Genomic DNA, 25,240 nt, shown 5'->3' with positions numbered 1-25,240 from the left:
TTAACTCGATATCTTTTGTATCAAAAAAGAGGAATTTTATTTACTGTGCTTGACTGCAGTTTTTATTTGTCATGTTAACTGACAAGGAGAGGAAGATCGCAGCTCATCATGGCTCTACGAACAGAGATGGTGGCTTATATAAGGTCAGGTCTGGTCTTCAAAGATCAAAGCTCAGATCACATCGCTCAAAGGAATAGAGAGCGGGGAGGTTCAGAGAGACGCGTACCAAGAAAGTGAAGAAAGTTCTTACCGAGATACAAGAGAATTTACTTTATCATGTGTGGAAGGCAAGACACTCATTCTCATCTGCACAGACGCACATGTAAACAAACCTTCCCGTATTCACACACAAATACAGTTACAAGATAAATAAGAAAAGGCAATGAGTATTTTAAAGAGAGTGTTCTTTATGAAGCAATTCTTAGCACTGACCCCTTCAAACCCCTTCCCAGGACATGATGTCATAACCAAACAAAATCTGATTGGTGGAGGAATTCTGTCTGGACTGTACAGTACAAAGGCAATAAACATCCTCAACTGATGCCCGTCACACACATACACACTCACATTGCCTTTAGTTACAGTGCAGTTTACACAATGCCACATCAATCCATTTAAAAAATTGTGAGAAAACTAAAAACATATCCAAAATATGTCTTAAACAATAATAATAAAATGCTCAAACAAAATAAATTTTAGCTGTTAAGACAAATTGAAGCAGTAATTATTTCATTCTTTTCCTTCTGCATTTTGAATGGGAGATGGGATTACATGATTATGAATGTGATGTGACATGGAGGACCCTGTTCAAAAATGGGTTTCACAACATGTAAGATGTAAAAGCACTTTCATTGCATGAGAAAGCAACACTAGAGTGAGTTTCCAGTCTTGAGTCTCAGACGTTACTGTTGGTGTACAGCTGCAGCTTGTGGAATAAGGGTAGGCTAAGTAAAGCATGTAGTGGTCTATCACAGGGGCTGACCTGCTTTCACACACACACACACACAAACGCACGCGCGCGCGCACACACACACACACACACACACACACACACACACACACACACAGACCTCTGCTCAGCTGTGATCAAGAGGGAAGAGCTGCACTTTTATCCGTCGAGCCGCCTGTCAAGTAATGCCTCATATCATGGTGCCAACAGCTACCTGGAGCTACTCTGAGCTTCAAGCTACTGAGAGGGAGAGAGAGCAGGAGAAAGTTCTAGAATATCTGCAGGATTCGGTATCCATGAAGCTGCAGTGTGTGCGTGTATGTCCTGAGTGAGTCAATTATGCATTATAGCAGCCCAATGAGTGAGAGAATAGTGAGGAAACGGCTGAATAATCTAGTAGAGAGGTACGGAGGAAAAAGAGAGACAGATACTTTGTATTGATGTGTATATATAATGTATGTGCACCACACTCTCTCACACATGCACAATCACCACATAAATAATGAAATGCTTACAAAGCTGTATGTGCAGTACAAACCTGCATATAATCTGTTTCCCTTCTCTTACTCGTTCACTCACTAAGTACAGACCCTTAAATTCATAACATCACTCGTTGGCAAGCACAAATGGAATATGAGGACTAAGTTTCCGCACTGAATTTAAAGGTGAAATTAAAAGTTCTAGATACCTTTTGGTAGCAAAAAGCTTATCATTTAATACACTACTGTTCAAACGTCTGAGGTCAGTAACATTTTTTATAATGGTTTAATGTTTTTTAATGCTTGTTTTTAGTTATAAGCAGAAATGTCAATTTGTTAAATATTTTTTTGACCAGTAGGAGATGCTGAAACTACTCAAGTGCCCGCAAGTCATGCTTGTTATAAGATATACCAAGTTTGGTAAGAATTTGTATTGTGAAGATATAGCCTCATGTCTATTTTTGCACAAACTTCGTCAAATTTGTTAATATGCTTTACAGAAATGGTGTGGTATATCAGAAAGCTTTTGACAACTTTTTGCCAGAATACTTTGAACATGAACCGAGTATATTTTGGTGAAAATTTGACAAACCGTTGCGAAACATCTCGACCCATAGAAATTTAAATTTTGGAGTGCATTCAACAATTTTTTGCTTTTAGACTCGTGATTCAAAAGTTATTAGCATAAACATGAGTGCAATTTGGCCTGTTGGTGGTGCTAGAGACAGACATTCCAGATTTGCTATGGTTAATATTGAGACTGTCCTCTGTGTGCCAAATTTCATAACTTTCCCACAAGCGGTTCTATAGGCTGCCATTGACTTCCCGAGCGGAAGAGGAAGAAGAAAATTAACAGATACAATAGGTGCTTGGCCCCAATAACGGTTTTCTATTCTAAAATATAATTTAGTACTGCGATTGCAAAGCTGAATTTTCAGCAGTCATTACTCCAGTCTTCAGTGACACATCAGAAATCATTTCAGTATGCTGATTTGGTGTTCAAGAAATAATTCTTATTACTACCAATACTGAAAACAGTTAAATATTCTCTGAGAATCTCTGATGAACATTCAAAACAGGAGCATTTATCTGAAATAGAATTTTCTTCATTATAAATGCCTTTACTGTCACTTTTGATCAATACTGAATAAAGTATGAAAATCTCACTGACTCCAAACTTGAACAATAATGTAAATGAAAATGTGCGTAACTTTTTAAAGGATGTTGTTTCTGAATTTTGAGCACAGATTCCATGTAGGAAATAAATAACAGAACCTAGAATTACTGATAGCAAATGAGAAGCACACACATAATGCATCAGTGTGGTTGCAGCAGTGTAAAGAAAACTAGGCTTTTCTCTCATGTACTGACACTCAAACATGCAAACAAACAGCCACACTGAATCTAAAATAGCAGCTGGCCAGCCCTTAACACAATGTGTTTATAGTGACCTTCATTTCACAGCCAAATATTGACCACCACTGACAATTCTAGCAACAATATCCAACCCTGTACTTTGTCTATTTCATAATCAGGTCACCAGTCTAAATAGACGAGGGGAGGGGATGAAGCCTTTGGTGAGTGTTTGTTTGGCGATGGGATGACTTATCTATTGCCTACTATGATATGTACCTCCTAACCAACATGAGTCAGTACGCCAACATTATTTTACAGTTAGTTTACACACATTACCCCATCTAGTCAGCACAGTAACAGTGAGTTGTGTACAGTACAGCCCAGACTCTCACTACAGTGTCATGGTCATCAGGTACAACTCTTCAGTCACATTTTCAGTCGTTTATCAATTACATCATAACTTTAATTGATCATTATATTCAATAATCAATCGATAGGAGCAGGAACACAGTAGCTACTGGTCTCTGGTTTTTTTTCTGGTTTTGTTTTTTGCTAACTGAGAGGACATACAGAGGGATAAACAGAGATTAAAAAATATCTAAAAAAGTAAAATGCCAGAGGTACATTGTTTAAGTTGCCTAATCTATGGGTCTGTGGAAAAAAGATAATGAGAAAACGACAGAATAAGAAGAAATCAGCAGTTAGACTGATGGACTGATAGGTGATTGGATGGATGGATGGAATACTAACTGGCTAGATGGAAAGCTGGAATGGCAGAATGTCAAAAGAACAGACCAACGATAAGGACGCAACAACATGATCAAAGGGCATAAAACACAAATGATCTGAAAGCTATTTAGGTAGTATCAGAGTAATTGTGAAGATTTGCTATAAATAATGAAAAGATGGACAGAAGGATGGATGAATGAAAGGATATTAGACTTGTTTTTTCTTCACAGGCACTAATGTTTTCACAGTCATATAGGAGGAATCAAAATTCAAAAATGTCTCCAGAGTCTAGAATTGCTACAAAGCTAAAACAGTTAAAACTATATCTACCACTTCCTCCAAGTATATCAAACTTAACTCATTATATATACCTGTCTGTATATGTATGTATATATTTATTTGTACATATAAATTTTGTATAGATAAATGATATGATGGCAATGAAAACTGAATACAATGGGCAATAAAATATCTAAGTCAATTCACAGTATAACATGATACATTCTCAAAAACATAGTATATAGAGATAATATTTCTTTTTGTTCTCAAGAAAAAAGCTACATGGGAATCATAAGTCCGTTCTGTACATGCAGTCACAGAATACTGTGTTAGCGCCTTCTGACTCAGTAAGGGTCAATGACAGATCAAGTGTACTCATGGCACACTATATCAATTCAATCATTCTACATCCATCTCCCTGCCCCCCGCCGCGCTTCCATGCCGGGTGCGGTGGACTTTCCGCTGACGCACCCGTATTCCCGGCATTGGAAGAAATGCTGACCGAGGGGATTAAGCGGCTGTGTGTGATTCGGTTTACACAACACGCAATTCAATACCTGAGCTTGTTATTTCTTGACTCATGTGATGACACGTGGGTCTTTAAAAAGTGGAAAAGCCCTAAATTTCACTGCAAATGATGACGAACCTTCCCCAGGTGGTTTTGTTTAAATGAACAAGATATGAAAGGGAGACAAACATCACTTATTTCCACGTGAACAGGTGTATCAAATAAAGGGCAATCGAATCTGTTGATCTGTGACGACATGTACAAGCCCTCTATGTCCCCCATAATAAAAGTGTAATTGTCACTTCTTGTGATGTGTAACTGCATTCAGAATGCTACAAAATCTACCGCATATCTACTTTTTGCTAAATCATTTCAAAGCTACATTCAACTACAACATGGGCAAATAAGCGGTGCCTGACGTCAAATAGGTATTCAGAAACTGAATCTCTGTATGACTGACATCAATTCTTTCACCAAAATAAATGGTGTAGGATGCTTTTGGCTAAAAAATCGATCAGTATTGTATTTGTCCTTGACTCCTCATTATCATATGTTAATGTTTGCACTGACAAGAGTCAGCAACTTGTGCTTTATTACATGCAACTCTGCACTGGAAGTAGGCTTGACTTGAAAATGCACAATCAGTGACAATGACAGCCTCAGCTCTTCTAAACAATGCCGTTTACCATCCCAGAAAAACTGTAAGCCGTCTGTTCCAGTTCTAACACGTGGTGATTAAGGAACAAAACAGGCATGCTCCACTCATGGTCCACCATTTGTAATCGTTAACGTACAGTTTTTAATATTATGTAGCCATCTAGTGCCAATCATAAATATTGCAACCCATCATCGTTTGATGAAAGACAAGTATTGCTTGTATGCAAAGAAAGGGCCATCTTATTGGGCAGTGCCGTGGATCTAGTTGTGACAGTTTGAAAATTCTGCTATCAAAACAAATAAATAACTTAGTAAAAATTGCCCTCGCATCTATAATCCCACTATTTAACATCAGACACAGCTGGTTTACCCTTTTGTTATAATACAACCACAGTGAGAGCAATAAACAGCATTAAAAGAAAAGGAAAAAAAAAGGGGGGAAAAAATTATACAGGAAAAATTGCTACATTTTTGTTTGTGTTCTTATTGTTTTTCTTTTGAAGTGTGTCTCTTTAGAACAATGTCATCTCTATTTGATGTCAAAGTGACACCATGGCATTGGAGTTTTGATAGGACAACCAAAGTTCTGATGAGTGAAATGGCTCCATGTAAGTTCTGATTAGCTTGGAATCAAAAATACAGAAAGAGTGACATAGTTTACTCTTGTTTACTTTGAGGTCAAATTTCAATTAATAATTTTCCAGCATGGCCTTGAAAGAGGAAGCCAAAGGGTGATGGCATAACATCAATGTTGCAAGTGTAAAAAAGAAAAAAAGAGCATTTCTGTATCTATGTGCATCAGGTTGCCATGGAGACACTTTTTCAGTCAGTGGGTTGATGCTGATCATCTGAGCCTCTCCAAGACTGCATTCAGATTGAATATAGATTAATTCTGAGTCATCTGTAAATAAACTGAATAGTCAGTTTGAGCCACAGCAGTATTTGATGTCTGTCGTCACGTCGTATGTGCACGATGCAAAAATGTCTTTTCCTTGTTTGAGGGAGTGTATATGTGTAAACATGACATCATTACTCACAGAAAAATCCCAGACATTTGCTATCCACTGTTCTCATTGGAGGAGAGGAGCACAGAGGACATCGTAATACTCAGCTCAGACCGAAGATGGAGCACGGCTGGAGTATCCATTGTGACCGTGGCGGAATTTGTTGAGCCATTCCCTGCTTTTACTGTGGTTTCTTTGCTGCCCTGGTCACTGTCGTGGATGTTTTCCTCGTCTTGGTGCGGCACATGTATGTGCATCACACTCCAGCTGCGCTTCACAGTAGAACTCACACACACGCGCAGCAGCGAGGCCCCGTGTCATACTTCACTTTCTAGGCTGGAGAAATGGGCAGAACCACGACGTGAGCACAAGCTCTTGGCTTTGAGTGGCAGGTGTGGGGAGTAGAATCGCCTTGGCTGGGGCACAGACCGAAGTCTCTGGTACTGAAGCTTAGCGCTGGCGGTGGCTGCCTGGGAGGAGCCGGAAGCACCCCCGGGAGAAAGCACAGGTGGAGGGGACATAGATGCAGAGGATGGAGGTGGAGGAATGGGCATGGGTAGGGAGTTGGGAGCAGAAGGTACAGGTAATGAGGGCAGAAGTGGCTGAGGTGGGGAGGGTGATGGCTGGGGTATGTGTTCGGAGAGCTGAGCTTGCTGGGAGCTTAGGTTGGACTGGCTTCCGGATTTAGATTTGTCAGGTTTAGGGGGTGGTTTGGCCCGAGAGCTTCCACTGAAGCTGTGGCAGTGGGGAAGCAGATCCTCCTGGCTGTGAGACTGAGTGCTGCTGTGTTTGTGGTGTATGTGGGGCCTACCGTGCCCATACTGTGTACACGTACATGATGCTGCGTCTTGCATTCTATCTCGAGACCTCTGACCTTTGCTCTTTGATCCACTGCGGCTTCGCTTCTCACCCTTCATCTGTAGTTTGTCGACTGACCAGTAGCGTCGTGGTGGTGGCAGGGAAGTGGGAGGGGGTGGCCACTGTGAACCTAGCCCTCCACTGCCTCCTCCAGATCCCCATCCAATCCCTGGACCCGAACCCCAAAAATCACCTGCCAATCCCCATCCCTCTGCCCGACCCAAAATAGAGTCATCTCTACTGTTTATACTTCCACCTTTCTCTCGAGCAGGGTACGTTCCAAAAAACCAGCCCCCACCACCAATTCCACTAGCTCCACCTGCCCCAGTTCCTTCCCAGTATCTCTCAAAACGGCCAAACTCTCCTGAGGACCCCTCATCGGAAAAGCTTTCCTCTGCTCTTATTCTATCCCGCTCAGACTCTGACACTGCTCCTCTCCCTGCCCGCCGCACTCTCTCCTCTATTCTCTCTCTTTCTCGTTCTCTCTCTCTCTCCTCTTCTTCCACTGCTTCCTCTTCATCCTCAGAGTCCCACTCATGGAAGGACAAGCCTTCTCTTGTGTTAACTCGCCCCCTTTCATAGTGGAGAAGCAGTGGCCTGCGTTCTCCTACTCTCCCTTCTTTCTCTCTCTCTACCCCACTACTCCTCCGTCTCTTGGACGAGGAGAGGAGTGTATGTAAAGAGGAGGGAGGGGAGGGTCCGGAGGCCTCCGTGCCACCTGCTTCGCCTCCACTGACCCAGAATTTAACTGAAGAGGGGAGTTTGTTGAGGTTAGGATAGCGTTTACTGGATGGTCGGTGTCGTGAATGGGAGCTTTTGGGTCTTCTCTCTCTGCCTCTACCTCCCCCATTCTCATCCTCTCGTTCGTCCCTGTCGTCCTCACCTCCATCTCTCCTCCCTCTTTCTCTCTCTCCCTCCCAAGCTGAAAGGCTGCCTTTGTCTGCAAATGCACTGCGATATTGAGTGGAAAATGATGAGTACTCTCCCTCTCTATCCCCATCCCCCTCTCCATCTCTCTCTGCCTCAGCATCACCCTCCTCTGGCTCCGACCGCTTGCCGGACGACACCTTCTTCTTTTTTGTTTTCATTGCCTTCTTTTTCTTCTTTTTCACCTTGCGACGCTTCCTTTCTCTTTCTCTTTCTCTTTCACGCTCCTCTCTCTTTTTTCGCTTTTTGTTTTTCTTCTTCTTTTTCTTTTTCTCCTTTTCCCTCTCTTTCCTACGTTTCCTCTCTCTTTTCCTTTCTGTATCTTCCTGGGCTCCGCCACTTCTCTCTCTGTCCCTCTCTCTCTCTGCCCATCCTGCCCACCATTCCTGGAGCTGTGCTAGTTGACTGCCACCCCTTTCTCTCTCTCTGTCCTTCTTATGCTCCCTGTCTCCAAAGGTGCCCCACGGTTTGCGTGGGGGTATAGGAGGGGGAAGTCCATGAGTGAGAGATCTAGGGGAAAGTATGGACCGCTCTCGGTCCCTGGTTCTGTTGTGGCCCTGCAGAAGACTAGACTCTTCGGTCAGCTCATCCAAATCCTCCTCATCCTCTTCCTCAGCCTCTCTGTCTCGGGTGCTGCGAGATGAAGCTGTGGAAGTGGATGAAGGAGAGGTGGAGCGTGAGGATGTGGCTGAGGATGTGGTTGAGGAGCTGGTGGTGGATGAGGAGGATGATGTGGAGGTGTAGGGGAGCGAGGGAGAGGGTGAAGGAGGAGTGTAGCTTGGGGAAAGTGTGACTGGCACCGGGATGGGGAGAGGAGGAGAGGGTCTCGGTCTTCGACTCGCTTCCCTACCTCCACCTCTCCGGCCCAGTGGCAGGATGTTCTCGTACAATGGGCCTCCAGGTTCTTTGGGCTTTTTTGGGCGCCGTTTCCTCCAGAAGGATGAAGGGAGAGGGGGAGAGGGGTGCTGCAGCGGGGGGTTAGGTGTCAGCGGGGCTGGGGCCTGGCTTTTAGGAGGAAGCCTGGGAGTCCCCAGAGATTTAACCCCTCTACCCTGACCCCCTCCACCAGTACCCGCTCCCACCTTCTTCCCCATGCCATGGTCCATGCCCTTCTCCTGGTAGAAAGCCACACTAGTTGGTGGGGGTTGTTGGTGGGCTCTGGGGACTGTTTTGGGAGTTTGAGAGCCTGTCTGCTGGTCCACACATGGCCCAAGTCCCTCTGGATCAATAGGTCCATAATAGCGCTTATATCCATCTAGACCACTACCTGCACCTCCACCACCTGCCCAGGTAGGTGCCACCTTTTGAGGCAGGGGTCCCGTTTCTGCTAGAGCTCCTCTTACAACCATGGAGGCTGTTGCACTAGCAGTTTTGGGTAGTCTCCAGCGGTCCACAACCGCCAACCTGCGATCTGGCCGGGGTAAGAAAGTAGTGCATGGTAATGGAGCTCCTACAAGCTGAGTATTTGTGGGGCCCAAGGCCGCTCCAGAATGAACAATTGTGGGAGGGGATCCAGGAAGAGGTGTTTTGTAAGACTGAGGAGGTTGAGGCTGTTGTGGTTGCTGCTGCTGCTGTTGCTGCACCATGGCAATGGCTGGAGTGGATACAGCTGAAGTGACCACATGTGAGGAAGAAGCAGGAACCATGGCAGTGTGATGGTGGCCAGGAACTGTGACTTTAACCCCACCTTGTGCAGTTTCATCTTCAAAACTGCAGCAGCTATACATTCCCTAAGAATACAAACAACAAAGATATAATAGTGTAATATAATAGCAAATCAGTGTCAATTACATAAGCATCACTCTCATCTCATCTGTAATACCACAAGCATAGTCCATGTCTCAGTCCTTCTCAATTTACCCAAATGCTCCCAAATAAATTTCTAGTGACTAAAAATCAGTCACTCACACACACACACACACACACACACACACACACACTCTATCTCTCTCTCACCCTGCTGAAGGCGAGTAGGAAGTCCAGTTTGCCGGACTGGCCCATTTTGCTCATGCAGTGCCGTAGCCTCCAGTAAACCAGGTGTTCCCAGGCAAAGACCAGCAGACTTAGGCCCATTGCCACCAGTAGCATGTAGAAGACACCAGCCATGTTGTCTATGTCAAGTTTGGAGCTCATCACCTCAATTTTATCATTATGACAGATCCCTGAGAGCCAGAGACGCTCTAGCATCTCAATCTCATCTGAGTGGAATGGAAAGAGAAAGACAAGGCATTAGTACTACTCGCTTTCTCTGTTAATAAGTGATACAACTACTTGGCACAGATGCATCAATAAAACATGTATGAATGCAGTATGGTAGTGTGATGATAATACTAAACGTGTGTAAACCTACTGTATAGTAAGTCAGGTGCTATTTTGAGATCTTTAAACTATTATATTGCAAACATTTCAGGTCAGAGGTCTACTGAACAGGTTCCAGTGAGTAAAAGTAACATTAGAGTGAAGGTATGTTTAGAAGCTGATCAAAAGGAGCAGACTGTTAATCCTGAAAGAGTGAAAGAAAGAGGAAGAGCAAGAGGCCTGTAGGCTAGCAAAGGCTAGGTCCAGTGTAATGATCTACCCATATCCTCTATTCCTCAGAGGGTAAATGAGAAGACAAAAAAGGAAGGAGAGCAAAGTTCTTTGTCTTTTCAATGCTGCATTGTATCATGGGAAATGAGAGAATGTGGAGAAATAAGTAAAAGGCTGGTGGAAAAGAAGAAGAGAGTGACTTTGTCATTATGACAAATAGCAGAAGCACCTATTCTATTCAGAGTGGGGGAAGTTAACATAAAAAGTCGGATGAAGACAGATGACAATAGGGGGAAACAACAGTATATGTGCATTGATTATGTTGGTCTCAGTGTGTGCATGAGGGTGTGAAAGATGGAACAGAAAAGGGAAAATGAAATAAGATAGAAGGGAGCAACAGAGTGATAGGCAGAGGGTGGAAAAACAAGAGGACAGACAGGGAGACAGAACGGTGAAAGGGTAAGATCATAATCATTTAATTGTGCTGGAAGATGGTCAGGCCTGCTGCAAATTCAAGAGAAAATCAGAATCTCACCTTCTATCTACAGAAAGACGAGCTTGTGAATTACCCCAAACCTTACTAGACAGAGGCATGTACTGCAGCATTTACTGCTTTGATGAGGACTGGCCAACAGCACCACGTTATCTCAGCTTGGGTCATCTCAAAACAGTGCTGTGTAACATAATAAAAGCACATCATCACCCATCACACTGTAAATGACAGTTGCGTTGTTCTTACAAAGGTTGAATTATGGCGTCTGTCTCTTATGCTATCAAAACAAACTATCCAGCAAGCGCAACCTGCGGGCATTAATCACAATGTAGATGATTTGCCACAGACACATCACATAAAGCATTTCACAAAAGAAAATGCAGTCAAGCAGGACGAAGAAACACAAGCTGAATTCCACATGGGACTTGAACTGATAACACCACGAGCCCGGCTCGGATCCGAGCACTGCCTCACTCTGTTGACACTGTCCATTCACCTCTTCCTGACTCCTGCCAGTGGCTCTGGCAAACCACTTCACTGACCACAGCCAAACTCAGCAGGTGTGTCATACTGGGAACATACATACACACACAGCTACAGTATATGCTAACACACACTTGCACAGCTTTACAAATACACACCCACACGCACAGAACAAATTCTAACACACGTACACATATTTTCACACCTTTGCTCTTGCCATAACAGCTTCTGTTTGGCAACGGAGCTCAGGGCTGGCACGGTTAAGTGGGCACATTTTAACAGTTAATGCTTTAGCAAGGTCTTTAAGCTCAGGCAGACAGCCAGTCTGTGCCATCTGCGTGACCTCCAACACCGTTCCCTGTACAGCCCCTTCTGATCCCGCCCTGACCCAATCCACTATCACGCTAAAGCAAACACTGCTCTTGGATCAGCCTGAAAGGTCAACACTTTTATAAACAGATCGGAAGTTCCACAGCATCTCTGACCACTGTAATAACTCCTCTGAATTGTTAGTAAGTGAAAGGACTTCTATTCAAGACGACCACTGCAAAGAAAGCTGCTGGCCCTGAGATAAAATAACAGAGGCTTTTAGCAGGTAAGAAGTGCTTTTGCGTGGCACTGACCAAAAAGGTTACCTGCGGTGTTTAAAAGACATGAAAAGGCTGTAGATGGACAAGTGGTTTCCTGTGGCTCTATAGAAACATAAAAGTAAAATTGTAGTTGTTGGTTGTACAAAAAAAAAAAAACCGACTCAATACCTCTGTAGTAACTTCTCACACGGTTAAGCTTCAGAGCTAATTGACTGGATTGGCACAATTTTATCAGTTAAGAATAGCACATTTTAAGTTAAGTTATGTTGATATGCCTTCCACAAATATCCTAATGCAGAAAAGCAGCAAACATTTTTGCAATCAATTGCCCACTCAAAAAAAAAACACTGACATGGTCTTTCATGATTGTTCAATGAAACAACCTGGGGGAAAAAAAGAGTGATTACAAGTTGTGCTGCCAATTCTAGACCACTTTGAGGGTTGAGATAACAATCTAATGCAATGGTCCTATCACATTTCTGCTTTAACATTTTTTCATAATTTCCGGGAATCCATAAAGGTCCACTTTTTGATAAGAACATGTTATGATAGCCATGTTAACGCTGGTTACATCTGAATCACCTCCTGTTAACGTTTCAAAATGTTTCATGACAAGCAGTGTCAATGACATCACTGCATTGAAATGATCTATAATAGCAGAAATCTGTTAAACGAGACTAAAATATTTCAATAATATAGTAGCTCATTATCCCTCCAAAACCTCACAATGATTTTTAACACTTTAAAGATAAAACAAGGACCGAATTCAGAAAATAACATCAGATAAATCACCCACGCCTCAACAACCACCAACCAGATGATAAAAAAAGTCACTGTTCATTTCACATGTAAAGCTTCTCAGCTGTTAAATGGTAGTGTTAGCTAATGGAACCTGGCACCAGTGTGACAATCTCACTGTGGAAACCTGGCATGCACACACATTATTTCAGTCTCTCTCTCTCTCTGACACACCAAAAGCCAAAGAGGATTTAAACAGCAATCAAATAAACCATCCAGTTGAAACAAAACACTGTGAGATAGCTAGTGCGTATATGTGTTTGTGTATGTGTGTGTTGGGAGAAGGCAAGGAGGAGGGTGTATAAATGACAATTAAAGAATTAGTACTTGGACAAGCACATTTGAATCAGATGCGTTACATTCTGACATCGCAAATCCGTAACAGCTAATCCTCTAAGGAGTGTGAGAATGGACAGTCACTCAATACACACATCTCCCTCATAGCACACAATAGCTCAGTTCCAAAACCTAGTGAGCTACAGCCTACACAGGCAACTGCCTTCAAAGACAATATCTCAACTTTCATAGAATGCTTTGTGTACACCATACACACAGCACAGGAGAAACAACTCACAATAGTTTGCTATTAGCATGTTGCTAAGCTAATGATGTGATGCTCTAATAAGAATAACAATACAAAGCAAACAATGATAAAATGATACATTTTAAAGGGATAGTTCACCCCAAAATGAAAATTATTACATTAATTACTCACCCCCAATGTCGTTCCAAACCTGTAAGACTTTCGTTCGTCTTCGGAACACAAATTAAGATATTTTTGATGAAAAACGAGAGCTTTCTGACCCTGCATAGACAGCAACGCAACTGACACGTTCAAGGCGCAAAAAGGTAGTAAGGACATCGTTAAAATAGTCCATGTAACATCAGTGGTTGAACCGTAATGTTATGAAGCTACAAGAATACTTTTTGTGCGCATAGAAAGTAAAAATAATGCTTATAATAATCTACTCTCGTGAATATGCGTCAAAGACTGACAGAAGAGAGGAAATTGTTGATTAAAGTCTTTGTTTTTGTTTTCCTTGCACACAAAAAGTATCCTCGTAGCTTCCAAAAATTAGGGTTGAACCACTGATTTTTTTTTAACACGTCCTTACTACCTTTCTGGGCCTAGAATGTTTCAGTTGCATTGCTGTCTATGCAGGGTCAGAAAGCTCTTGGTTTTCATCAAAAACATCTCAATGTATGTTCCGAAGATGAACGAAGGCCTTACGGGAACAACATCAAGGAATTTTCATTGTGGAGTGAACTATCCCTTTAAGAATATTTATTGATACTTTTCAAAAATGAATGATGAATAAGGGGATTTATAAATCAACATTTCTCCTGTCTTGTGCATCATTTTGAAATAATTTTTTTCACTAAGCGTGTGGCAATGCATTCTAAAATGTTCCCTCTTATAAAGGTACATGTGATGGTGCCTTGAACCAGCTGGGAAATCTGCATGGGTGAATTTTTCAACATCACACAAAATTCCTGATCCCTATTCAAATAATTTGATTTCTCTAAAAAAACAAACAATAACAACAACAACAAAAAAACAGCACAGTTGACAGCTTGATGCTTTAAAACCCTGCCTCTTAGGCAGCTCAGTGGGTTTTGGAACACAACACAGTCTTTCTTTCTCTATTTCTCTCTCCCGCACACCACTTCTGTCATTCCCAAGACTGAATCTTTGATACATGCCCATCTCTTTTATGCATCAGTAGGTTGCTATCATCTCCTTTAAATCAGTAAGCAGCCTACTAGCACAAAGAAAAATGTCACCTGCTAGACAACAAAGATACATATTGCATCATGTCAAGGAAACTGGATTACACCTAGATGGCTGGGAAGATGGCTTGAAGCTAGCAGTACAGGCTAATGAATGAAGTCTTGTTAAATATGCATTAAAAAAAAGACTTTAATCTCCCAAAGGCTTTTATCTTCTCCAGCCCAACAGCATAAATGCACTAATATACATTCCCCTAATTTTAGTACTTTGATACTGCATAACCTTCAGACTCTCACCGTCGCCCACCAGCTGCAGTAAGGCCAGGTCCAATGCTCGTTTCCAGCGGGAGTTCTTGATTAGGGCGATGCCATAACCGGTCGTGGCGAATACTTTCCCTGAGCCGATGGTCATTACTTTACAGCCTTCATCTTTACGAGCCATGTAGTTTAATACAGCCGCATCATAGATTAAGGCATCCAGTTTACTGCAAACACAGACAGGAAGAGTAGGAGTCAGAAGAGACAGAGTGTGAGATCGAGTAGCCTGACAGACAGAAAGAGAGCAGAGAGGAAATCTGTAGTGTGCTAGCATTATATTATCACTTTTGCTAAAAATGGATAAGGAAATGACAGGCCTAGGAAAACCACGGTGTGGATTAACAACTCATGATAAATAGAGGAAGAGGGTGTTAGGTGTACAGGGTTGAGAGAGGAAGTGTGGGAGGAGGGAAAATAGTGCAAACACATCGTAAAGGAAAGAGAGTAGAGACACAACCATCTTCATATTTTCATTTTAATACCTTATAGCCTCACCAATTGTCATTTGATGAAAATCTGACATTTTTGAGCAAACTGGGCCAAAAGAAATTAAATGTGGGATAGACATTTTGTTTGTCTTGATTCAAGGATTATATACTACATATATTATATAGCTCTAGTGGCAAAAAAAAAAGAACCTTACAAAACACTATCCCTTGATCCCTTGAACTATAAATGTGCTTTACAACCAATGCAAACCAAATCTAAACAAAATTATTTAAACCTTTAACTTTATTTTCCACATTGTTGCTTAGCTGATAAAAGCAAAGAAAGTTAGTGATTTTAAATGCTGAAAAACTATGCAATCATTTTCAAAATTACAAACAAGTAAGAACTATCTATGCACCATTAAAAATGTAGAGCATAATACAAAAGAAAACTAAATTTCAAAATTGCATGAGAAACAATACAGGAAGTCAGTGAGAGTAAGAAAGCAGCACAGACCCAGTCTTGAGGTGGGAGATGGCATCCTCCACACTTTTCTGGTTGTATTTGATCATGTACTGGTGCATGTCTGGATAGTTACTGCGGATGTTTTTCTCTGTGCTTCCGTTAGGGACCGTTCCAAATTTCAGAGGGGGGTACTGCTCTGTGGGGTGCTGAAACTGAGAGAGGGGAACATAATATGAAACAGTGATTGAAATTGATTTTGCATTTGTTTTTTTTCTCAAAGTAATTAGAGGACTAACAATAGAGCACAATGAAAAAATACTGTAAGCTTCAACATGAATGGCATGTGACAGTGAATGTATGTTAGAAAGGAGTCTAGAGCTACTGCAGCTGTCAAAAAACCAAGTGTAATACATCATAAACACAGAACAATATACAGAGCAGCAGTGCTGACATGCACATTGTGTTCATTCTGCTTTTAACAAAAGAGAACAATAGTGAAGCAGATGGGGGAAACTATTTTCATTTAAACAGGGATTACAAAATGAACACGAGGCACTTAGAAAAAAAGAATCAACAAAAGTTAAATGGCTTCAAGTATCCAGATTTGATGTAGCTTATTTTCTGAAAATGACACAAACACAATGGAACACAAATACATTTCATTTGGTGTACATAAGTACATTAATTTGGCATGACAGCAAAACAGTGTTTTTTTTTCTTCAAAAATCCCTCTAGATTCCTCAAGGTCAACACAGAGAGCAAAGGTCAAAGGAACATTTCCATGCTAGAATGCCAAATTACTGCACATCTCACAGATACATACTTAATTACATTTTAAATGCAACATAATAGCATCCAGCACTTCAAAAGACAAACAGAGAGAAAAAGCTTCGTCGTGCTGTTCATCCACTAAGTGGCCAATTTAAACTACTGTCAATCTCAAATTTTTCCAGTCCCAATCTATTCTCTATAGTATTATATATTGAAGAAGTCAAGAATATTGATCCCCAAATCCATGTCAGCACAACATCACAAATGATGAAAACTTTAAATTGTTTGCCCATGTACACGTACTGATAAACAAGTTTTATCTGCATCTACAGAAGCCCTGAAACCCCTATTCTCTTACCTTTTTATCGCTGAGGCCAGACACAGTGTCAATGTATTCCTCTTGGATCATGAAGGCAGCCAGGTTGGCAGTGTAGCTAGCCAGGAAGATGACAGCAAAGAAAGCCCAGACAAGAACCATGATCTTGCTAGTGGTTCCTTTGGGGTTCTCCACTGGAACGGAGTTATTAAAGACCAGAGCCCAAAGAAGCCAGATTGACTTCCCTATTGTGAACTTAGAACCTCCGGGTTCTGACAGAGGAGAGCAAGTGAAACAGAGAAAGAAAGACTTTTAACACTGACTTGAATCTTAAAAGCACTTTAATTATTCATCAGCTCCAAACAAACTAAAAAGTATCAAAACTGCTAAACTGATAAAAAAAAGGCTTCCTAAACTTCTCCTATGCAGATGATGAGGTGAGAAAGGGGTGCCGGTGCCAGAGGATGAAGAAGAGAACAGAGGAAGGAGAGGAATACAGAGCACAAGTCTGCAGTCCTTTATTATACATGAGTGTCTGCGAAACTGCCTGCACCACAAATATCAAACCCACGTCCAGGCCAATAAAGAACAGAGGTGAACTCAGCTATTAGGACTCCTGAATAAACTCAGTGACAAGCAACTGTGCACATTTATGTCCGTTAAAATAATGCTTGAGACTACTAAAGTTTGACCTTATTAAAAGGTCAAATGCAGGACTAAGAGCAAATTGGACTCACTCTTGCCACTCTGAAGGCTACGGTTGTACCCCACTGGACTGAAGAACTCAAAGATAAAAACCGTCACTGCCACCACGGTCAGGCACATTACAAACATCATCACCCACACAGCAGGGCTGTATGGCTCTGAGAAAGGGCACAAAGAAAGAGGAGAGGACAGAGAGAAACCAAAACCATTAGTAGTATTGTTTTTTTTTTTTTTTACTTTGTTTGCACACAACAGAGCAGAAATTAATATAATACCAGGGGTATAGCAACTATTAGAACTGGAGGTGACCTTTGGAAATAACTAAATTATGTTAAATTAAATTAACTTTTTAACTTAATTAGGAATTTAAAACAGCGTTATAAAACAGCGTTTAAAATAAAATAAATTGATATTTGGCAAAAACTTGTATTCAGAATGACTTAAAAGTGCTGTATATATTTTTTGTCATGCATTAGTCCCATGTCCTTGACTCTGCTAGTGCTATACTCAAAAACAAAACAAAAAACACAAAACAAAATACATTTACAATTGGCAGACACCTGTATTAAAAAAAAGCAACTTTAATTGAATTTTAAAGTACAACAAAACAAAACTTGACATTTGGCAGACACTTCAAGCGACTTTTACTAGCGACTATTCAAAGCGAATTCAATTTCCCTTCAATGTACAGTATATAATTTTATCTGTTCATGCAGTCTCTAGGAATCGAAGTCATGAATTTGACATTGCTAGTGCCATGCTCTGAAGTAAAATAAAATATAAAATAAATTAGAAATTAAAATAAAATAAAATAAATGTAGAGCATTGAGTCTGTTTGAAAAATGTTGATTTAGTGCTTCTCACTGAAGTGTGATAAATAGTTTGTTTTGAAAGGGAACTGTAAGTCTGATTGATGAGCTCAGAAATGATACGCACCAGTACCTAGAAAGTCATACATCATAATCACATGCAGCAGAGACTGATTAAAGTCAAATATGATGAAGCATTATGGCTCGCACGAGACTCAGCCTCACCAAGAAAAGCAGAGGGAGAGACGGTTCCGTTACTGCGAGAGACCATGACGCTGATGCCCGTCTCCACGAAGGGGACGGAGAAGTCCACGACTTCTGACCTCTCCTCGTTGATAGTGAGAGAGCCGATCGCCATGTCTGCCCGCTTGTACACAACCTAGTGAACAGGAGGAAGTGGAAGATTGTATTTTTGTCCTTTTGCCACTTTTATTAGTTGCAGGAAAGTTTTATTTACAGGATTTATAGGGACTCATTTTACAGGAGCATTAGATCTAGTAAAATTCTGCTGTACCCTAGTAAACTTTTACTGATTAATCCTTGTTTGACAAGGGAAATTACCGTATACTGTCCTAAGAAACACACTAGACTACTCAATGGATTTGATCACATCCAATACATCACAGGCTAGCCGAGGTGTACACTTCCTTACTTTAGATCTTCTAGGGAACCTTAGATTTGCCCTGAGATCATGTGGCCACTGTGACTTGCAGAGAAATGAAAGACTAAAAGGTAGCTAGCTACCAAGCTAAATATGCTAATGCTATTGCAATCCCTATATTCCTATAATCCCTATATTTAATAGGATAATGAAGAGCAACAAGGAAGTACAGGAAGAGAGAGAGGGGCACCAGTACTTGGACATGACTCGAACCTAGGTCCCCATGAGCACAACAGGACTGCATATGTCTGGAGCAACTACCCTCTGTGCCACAGCTCTGACATGAAAAATGCATTATGGATCAAGAAGGCCACAAAGAAAGCTGCTACATTAAAAGTGCACAACCTACGTTGGCGAAAGCATGGAGCACTATATATTAAACACTTAAAAAATGGTTGAGCTGAGCATATAGTTTCATGTGGTCAAAGTGCTTGTGTCATTGAATGTTATTTTGAAGGTTTTGTTCTTATCTGTAAATAATATAAATAAAAAATGAATGCCAGTGAATATTAGTAGTTGGACATTAAACTTAGATGTAAATTAATGTAAAATTCATTAAATGTTATAAAATTTACATGTAAAACCAGTAATGATATTTCTAAGAACTGTAACAGTTTTATTACAGATAAAAACAAAACCCTTAAAGGGGTCATCGGATGCCCATTTTCCACAAGTTGATATGATTCTTTAGTCTTAATGAAAAGTCTATAACATACGTTGGTTAAAATTTCTCAATGGTAGTGTAAAAACACTTTTACCCTCTCAAAATCAGCTCTGTTTTCAGCTTTAAATGCAAATGAGCTCTGCTCACCCGTCCCCTCTCTTCCGTGGGGTGACGAGCAGACTTTAAATTTCAGCCGCGAAACTGGCTAACTAGCACATTATTAGGAAAGGAGATTTGCAAAGATTCATAAAAAAACCTTTATACTCACTTCTTCTGTAGGTGAGTCTGGATCACGAATGATTCGCGCAAACATAGACGCATTTAGGCAGACGCATTCCCTTAAAAACTAAAGTAACGTTAATCCTCTGTGTCTTCAGCAGCTCAGATGTCAGGAGTAAATGACGACTGCTATATTCATTATTATAGCCAACAACAAAATGCCTCAATCGCTTAATCTGAGACATTCTTGTCTTCCCCTGCACCGGAGTCGACACAATGGTGGACAGCTCTTAGCTCATTCAGGGCGGGTCTAAGGTAAGACGACCTTGTCAGTCAACTATCATGGGAGCGGCCTGCACAGAACTACGTCATTCTGACAGGAATCTCAGAAGAGCCTGATTTAAGAAAGGGGATTTAAAAAAAAAAAAAAAACTAGGTGGATTTTTAGCATGATAGGATGGATGTGTACATACACTTCCAACACACATTTGTTTAAACAACTTGTAAAGTGAATTTTGCATTTGATGACCCCTTTAAAAGCACATTCAATGGCATATGCACTTTGACAATATGAAACTATATGCTCAACCATCTTTGAAGTGTTTAATATAAAGTGTTGCATAATTTTGACAACTTAAAATAAATTTAATTATAATGCCATGTTCAGAGGAGAGAATGTACATTAATGCAGATGATTCTACCTATTATATTAACAGTTAACACTTGTTTTGTGCATGTTTATTACATACATATATATATATATAATTTAGTTATTTAAACAGCAGTCATGCTACTTCAAACTACAAAGTGCTTTTTATATAAGGATTGTACACTACGATTCAAAAGTTTGGGTCAGTAAGTTTTTTCTTTTAAAATAATTATTTTATTAAGCAAGGATGCATTAAATTGATCAATAAGGAACATTAAATACTTTTACATTGTTACAAAAAAATAAAAATAAAATAAATGTGGTTCTTTTGAATTTTATAATAATCATAGAACCTTAGAAAAAAATAGACTCCAGAAAAATATCAAGCAGCTCAGCTGTTTTTAACATAGATAATACATTTATTCATTTGGTAGATAAGTGTTTCTTGAACATAATAAATGTTTCTTGAGAACCAAATCAGCATATTGCAGCGATTTCTGAAGGATCATGTGACACTGAAGACAAAACAGTTCTTTTAAATTGTATTAATAAAAAATAAATTATATTTCAAAATATTTTGTTGCAGTTGCATTTTTGATCAAATAAATGTAGCCTAAGTGATTAGTGAAAACAAACAAATCTTTCTGAACTTAAACTTTTGAAGGCTAGTGTACATTTTGAACCTTTGTTCAGCCCATTATATACAGCACAGCCATTTATACAGTTATATTTGTTTTTATACAACATTACATTTTTGGAATATCATGTTTTTTCATTAAAATACAGGATTTTTAAAATAATAATCAGATGAGTAATGAATTAATATAATAATCACGAGTTGTATTCCTATATTGAAGTTTAGGAAGCCAAAGGTCACTCAACATGCTGTGAATAAATGTAGAAGGATTGATCGGTTCTACACTGCTAATATTTAAAAATTAACTACACTATTTATTTAGTTTCTGTTTTCTGGGTCACAGATAGGGTACAAATATTTGTAGGTTAGAATTATGCAAATAAGAAGCTGTGCTAGTGATCATCTGTAACCCGTAGTTACATTAATGCCACACAATAGTGCTACAAAAAATGTAAAACTGCTGCTACAAAAGTCACCAGAATTGAACACTTTGGTTCTTTGAACTCTACCCCCAGGCCCCATAGAAAATAAAGGTGTACTTTTTTTTACTTGACGGGGAGAAGCACCAGCAACACCACTGGAGGGAGGCCATGAACCATTAGGGAGAATAGTGTGGAATGAGCTTGGGAATTGACACGAAGATGAATCAAACTTGTGACGCCCGCATGAGCACCACAGCTCAACCGCTAGACTACAGCCCTAACGGAATTTCCTATACACTTTACTGATCAAAGCATTCACTGTGCACCAAACCTAGACAGTCAAAGAACTGGTGATATGGAGGTGAGTCCTCAGCAAGAAATCAGCATTTTGCCTGAACAGGAGCCATATGTGGTGAGTAACAGGTGGTCTATCTGCAAATTCAGAGAACCTCCATCCCTAATTAATATTCAGTCCACGCACTGGCTGCATTCCAGTATCCATAAATTGGTCGGGCAGATAGTGTAGTAAGAAGCCTGCACACATAGACGCTACAGGAGGCAGGTTATCCATCTCGAGACAGTATACCCCATACAGAGAGAAAGCATGCCTGGGAATACCAAAAAGGAGGGACAACATTAACATCTTTACTTTCCAGTGCGGCTCTTTTCTCACTTTGCATTCTGTTTTATATTCCTGAATGGTGTGAAAAGCTTGTGATGCAGAGGAACGGGATTTATGGCGACGGTGCAGAGTTGAGTCACTGCCTAAAGTCATGCAGGTTACAAGCTTTCCCAAATCTCCTCTGACAGCTTGAACGCTGCATTGATTCCAAAAAGACGCGCACCTGCCTGTGTGTGTGTGTGTGGGAGAAGGGATTGTTTAGGTAGTATAATTTCCAGTGTGCAGCGAGAGCTTTGGCATCCTTGTTGAATGTGAGCCTGCGCGTTTCTTGGTTTGCAGAGACTGTGGAAAGAACATCGATGAAGTTGTTTCCTCGTGAGCGTGCCGCAGCCCCGGTCCTGCTGCAGGCCGGCATGCCGCACAGGGGAAATGTGGACCTGTCGTAGATAGACGATCAAAGCCGTTCACGCACACACACACACACACACACTCGCAGCCTGAGAAAATAACCCTTAGCACTGCGCCTACAGGGGCCATGCTGACAGCTGATTGGCTGAGCATCAAAATATGCAGTGAAGAGACCAAAAGCGAGCGAGAGAGAGAGGGAAAGGAAAAGATTGAGAAAAAGAAAACGACATGGTCACAGAAAACCGAGGAGCAGAGAGAAGGGAAAAAAAGCATAAGATACCGTGAGAAATATTAAGAGCAGAAGAATGGAAATAAGACAGTGAAAAGAGCTGTTTCCATTCCCTAGCAACTGTCTCGAACAGGCGTCACTCCAGGGTGTGAGCGCCACAGCAGGGTCTCGCTCTCAAAAAACAACCCTCCTGTCTGTCATTCGCACTCACATGCATTCGCAACTAGTTTTTGGCTGGCTTCAGGCCTCTGTCTTGGATACCTCTGTGTTTGTGCGTGTGACCCATTAGCCGAATCCCCTGGCGCGGTGTTAAAAGGGTTCAGAGTGTTTCAGTAGTCCTGGAGGTTGGCAGATACGGGTGGGAATTCAGTCATCAAACAGGGCAACAAGTGACTTCTCTGTTACATCACGCACCGTGCTGGAATTACATGTTCAAACTCTTTACAAAGAGCAGGCGGTTTCCACCTCCGGCACTTAGACCCACAAGGACCACAAATAATTTTTTTAATTAAGATCTTCAACAAGCCCTTAATTTTCATTAAGAACATTAACATTACTACATTATTAATTTTTTGAGTTGTCAAATTTAAAATTATAACTTACATTAGTATTAGTTAAACACTGTTAATGTAATAATTTTAACATTCTTACATTGGGGAAGTCGTGGCCTAATGGTTAGAGAGTCGGACTCGTAATCCAAAGGTTGTGGGTTCGAGTCTCGGGCCGGCAGGGATTGTAGGTGGGGGGAGTGAATGTCCAGCGCTCTCTCCACCCTCAATACCACGACTGAGGTGCCCTTGAGCAAGGCACCGAACCCCCAACTGCTCCCCGGGCGCCGCAGCATAAATGGCTGCCCACTGCTCCGGGTGTGTGTGTTCACGGTGTGTGTGTGTTCACTGCTGTGTGTGTGCACGATGGATGGGTTAAATGCAGAGCACGAATTCCGAGTATGGGTCACCATACTTAGCAGTATGTCATTGTTATATTATTACTGTTTTATTTTATTTTTTTTATTAAATAATCACAATTATATTGAGAGCTATAATTTTTACCAGCTAGAAATGAAATGCAAACCTGCATATATGCCTGTGGTAAACAAATATTTCTTCTTGTAGCTTTCTAAGGAATATTTCCTGCCTATTGTGACCTTTACCTAATGGATTAGTCGTGGCCTAATGGATAGAGAGCTGGACTTGTAACCCGAAGGTCGTGGGTTCGAGTCTCAGGTCTGGCAGGGATTGTAGGTGGGAGGAGTGAATAACCAACACTCTCTCCACCCTTAATACCACGACTGAGGTGAAACCCTTGAGCAAGGCACCAAACCCCCAACTGCTCCCCGAGCACCGCAGCATTCAGAGTATGGGTCGCCATACTTGGACACACACCACATCCCTTTCCCTAATTGTACTGGTAGAAAAAAGATACAATTTTATTTTTAGTTACTTTCATTTTAAACAATTAAAATAAATGTAACTATTGCTTATAAATGTTTTTCAGATATTTTAATATTTATCATCTATTTTTTATTTTATTTGAATCTTTGATAATAATCACACTTACTATCTTCCTCCAAATGGGTTTTATGCATGAAAATACAGTATAGTTGCTTTTACATTTTAGGAAAGGGGTCCCTCTCAAGGGAATCATCATTTTTGAAGTTCCTAGGCATGAAAAGATTTGCAAACCCCTGCCTTAGTGTTGAAACCCCTGGATATGAGACACTGGCAACCACATAGTGTCACACATCCACATTCATCCAAAGAACATGGACATATGTTATGAGCTCACATGGATTCCTTACTGCAACTTCTTCAAAAACACTGCACCATGACCTTAACTATCCCATAATCTCAGTGTTTGATCATCATGACTACTGATACTAAAGGGAATAGCAGCCTTGCCTTTAATCTGTAGTCCTCTCTCCACCTAATGCCTGCATTTACATATGCAAGTGAAGTCTTCTCAGTGATATCGCTGACAGTGCATCCAGGGCATTTGCTCATCAGCGCAGTGAATAAGGAGAGGCGCTGATGGGAATACAACAAGCTCGGCCAGTTTAAAGTAGGTGAAAGACACAAAAAGCTTCCCTCACCTCTCCCACCATCCCGTTCCAAACTCCATCAATCTTTTTCCCATGTTTCCCATTGGTCACCAAGTAGAGGTCATAGGTGAAGCCGACAATTCTGGCCAATCGCTTAAGGATGTCGATGCAGAATCCCTTGCAGCACTGTTTCATGGGTGCCACCCCTTCCTGAAGTGCACTGCAATCAGAGAGAAAGTACTCAGTTATGTGTATTGCATGTGTCAATAAAATCAATCATATAATAATAATCGGTCATATAATATAATATAATTAGGGCTGATTAATATAATTATGTTATATTAACACATTTGCCGGGTCATCTGACATTTCAGTAAATTGATGACAAATATGATGGAGGGCAACAACTCACTGCGTGATGGAACCTATAGAATGTATTTAGAATGTCCCTAAAACTCAAGAAATGGGGCAAAAAATGCGCCTTCTTAAGTTTTTGTCTCATATT

General features: G+C 40.9%; 1 protein-coding gene across 1 annotated transcript in view; it reads right to left on the bottom strand.

Annotated features, from left to right (window-relative positions):
- Positions 1 to 6,278: 6,278 nt before the first annotated feature.
- Positions 6,279 to 25,240, bottom strand: part of LOC306887357 (uncharacterized protein) — a gene marked incomplete at its 3' end in the record, with an annotated part of 79,246 nt that continues 60,284 nt past the window's right edge. The window contains exons 10-17 of the mRNA XM_079445026.1: positions 24,787 to 24,955; positions 18,409 to 18,562; positions 17,407 to 17,532; positions 16,712 to 16,941; positions 15,634 to 15,794; positions 14,668 to 14,855; positions 9,703 to 9,944; positions 6,279 to 9,476 (exon numbers count right to left, since the gene is read on the bottom strand). Of these exons, the coding sequence (XP_079301152.1) occupies positions 6,279 to 9,476; positions 9,703 to 9,944; positions 14,668 to 14,855; positions 15,634 to 15,794; positions 16,712 to 16,941; positions 17,407 to 17,532; positions 18,409 to 18,562; positions 24,787 to 24,955 (4,468 nt within the window). The remainder of the gene's footprint in view (positions 9,477 to 9,702; positions 9,945 to 14,667; positions 14,856 to 15,633; positions 15,795 to 16,711; positions 16,942 to 17,406; positions 17,533 to 18,408; positions 18,563 to 24,786; positions 24,956 to 25,240) is intronic.

Source organism: Barbus barbus (genome assembly GCF_936440315.1).
Source record: "Barbus barbus genome assembly, chromosome: 21".
Lineage (NCBI taxonomy): Eukaryota > Metazoa > Chordata > Actinopteri > Cypriniformes > Cyprinidae > Barbus > Barbus barbus.
Note: the sequence above shows the minus strand (reverse complement) of the source record. Positions and strands in the feature narration are given on the sequence as shown.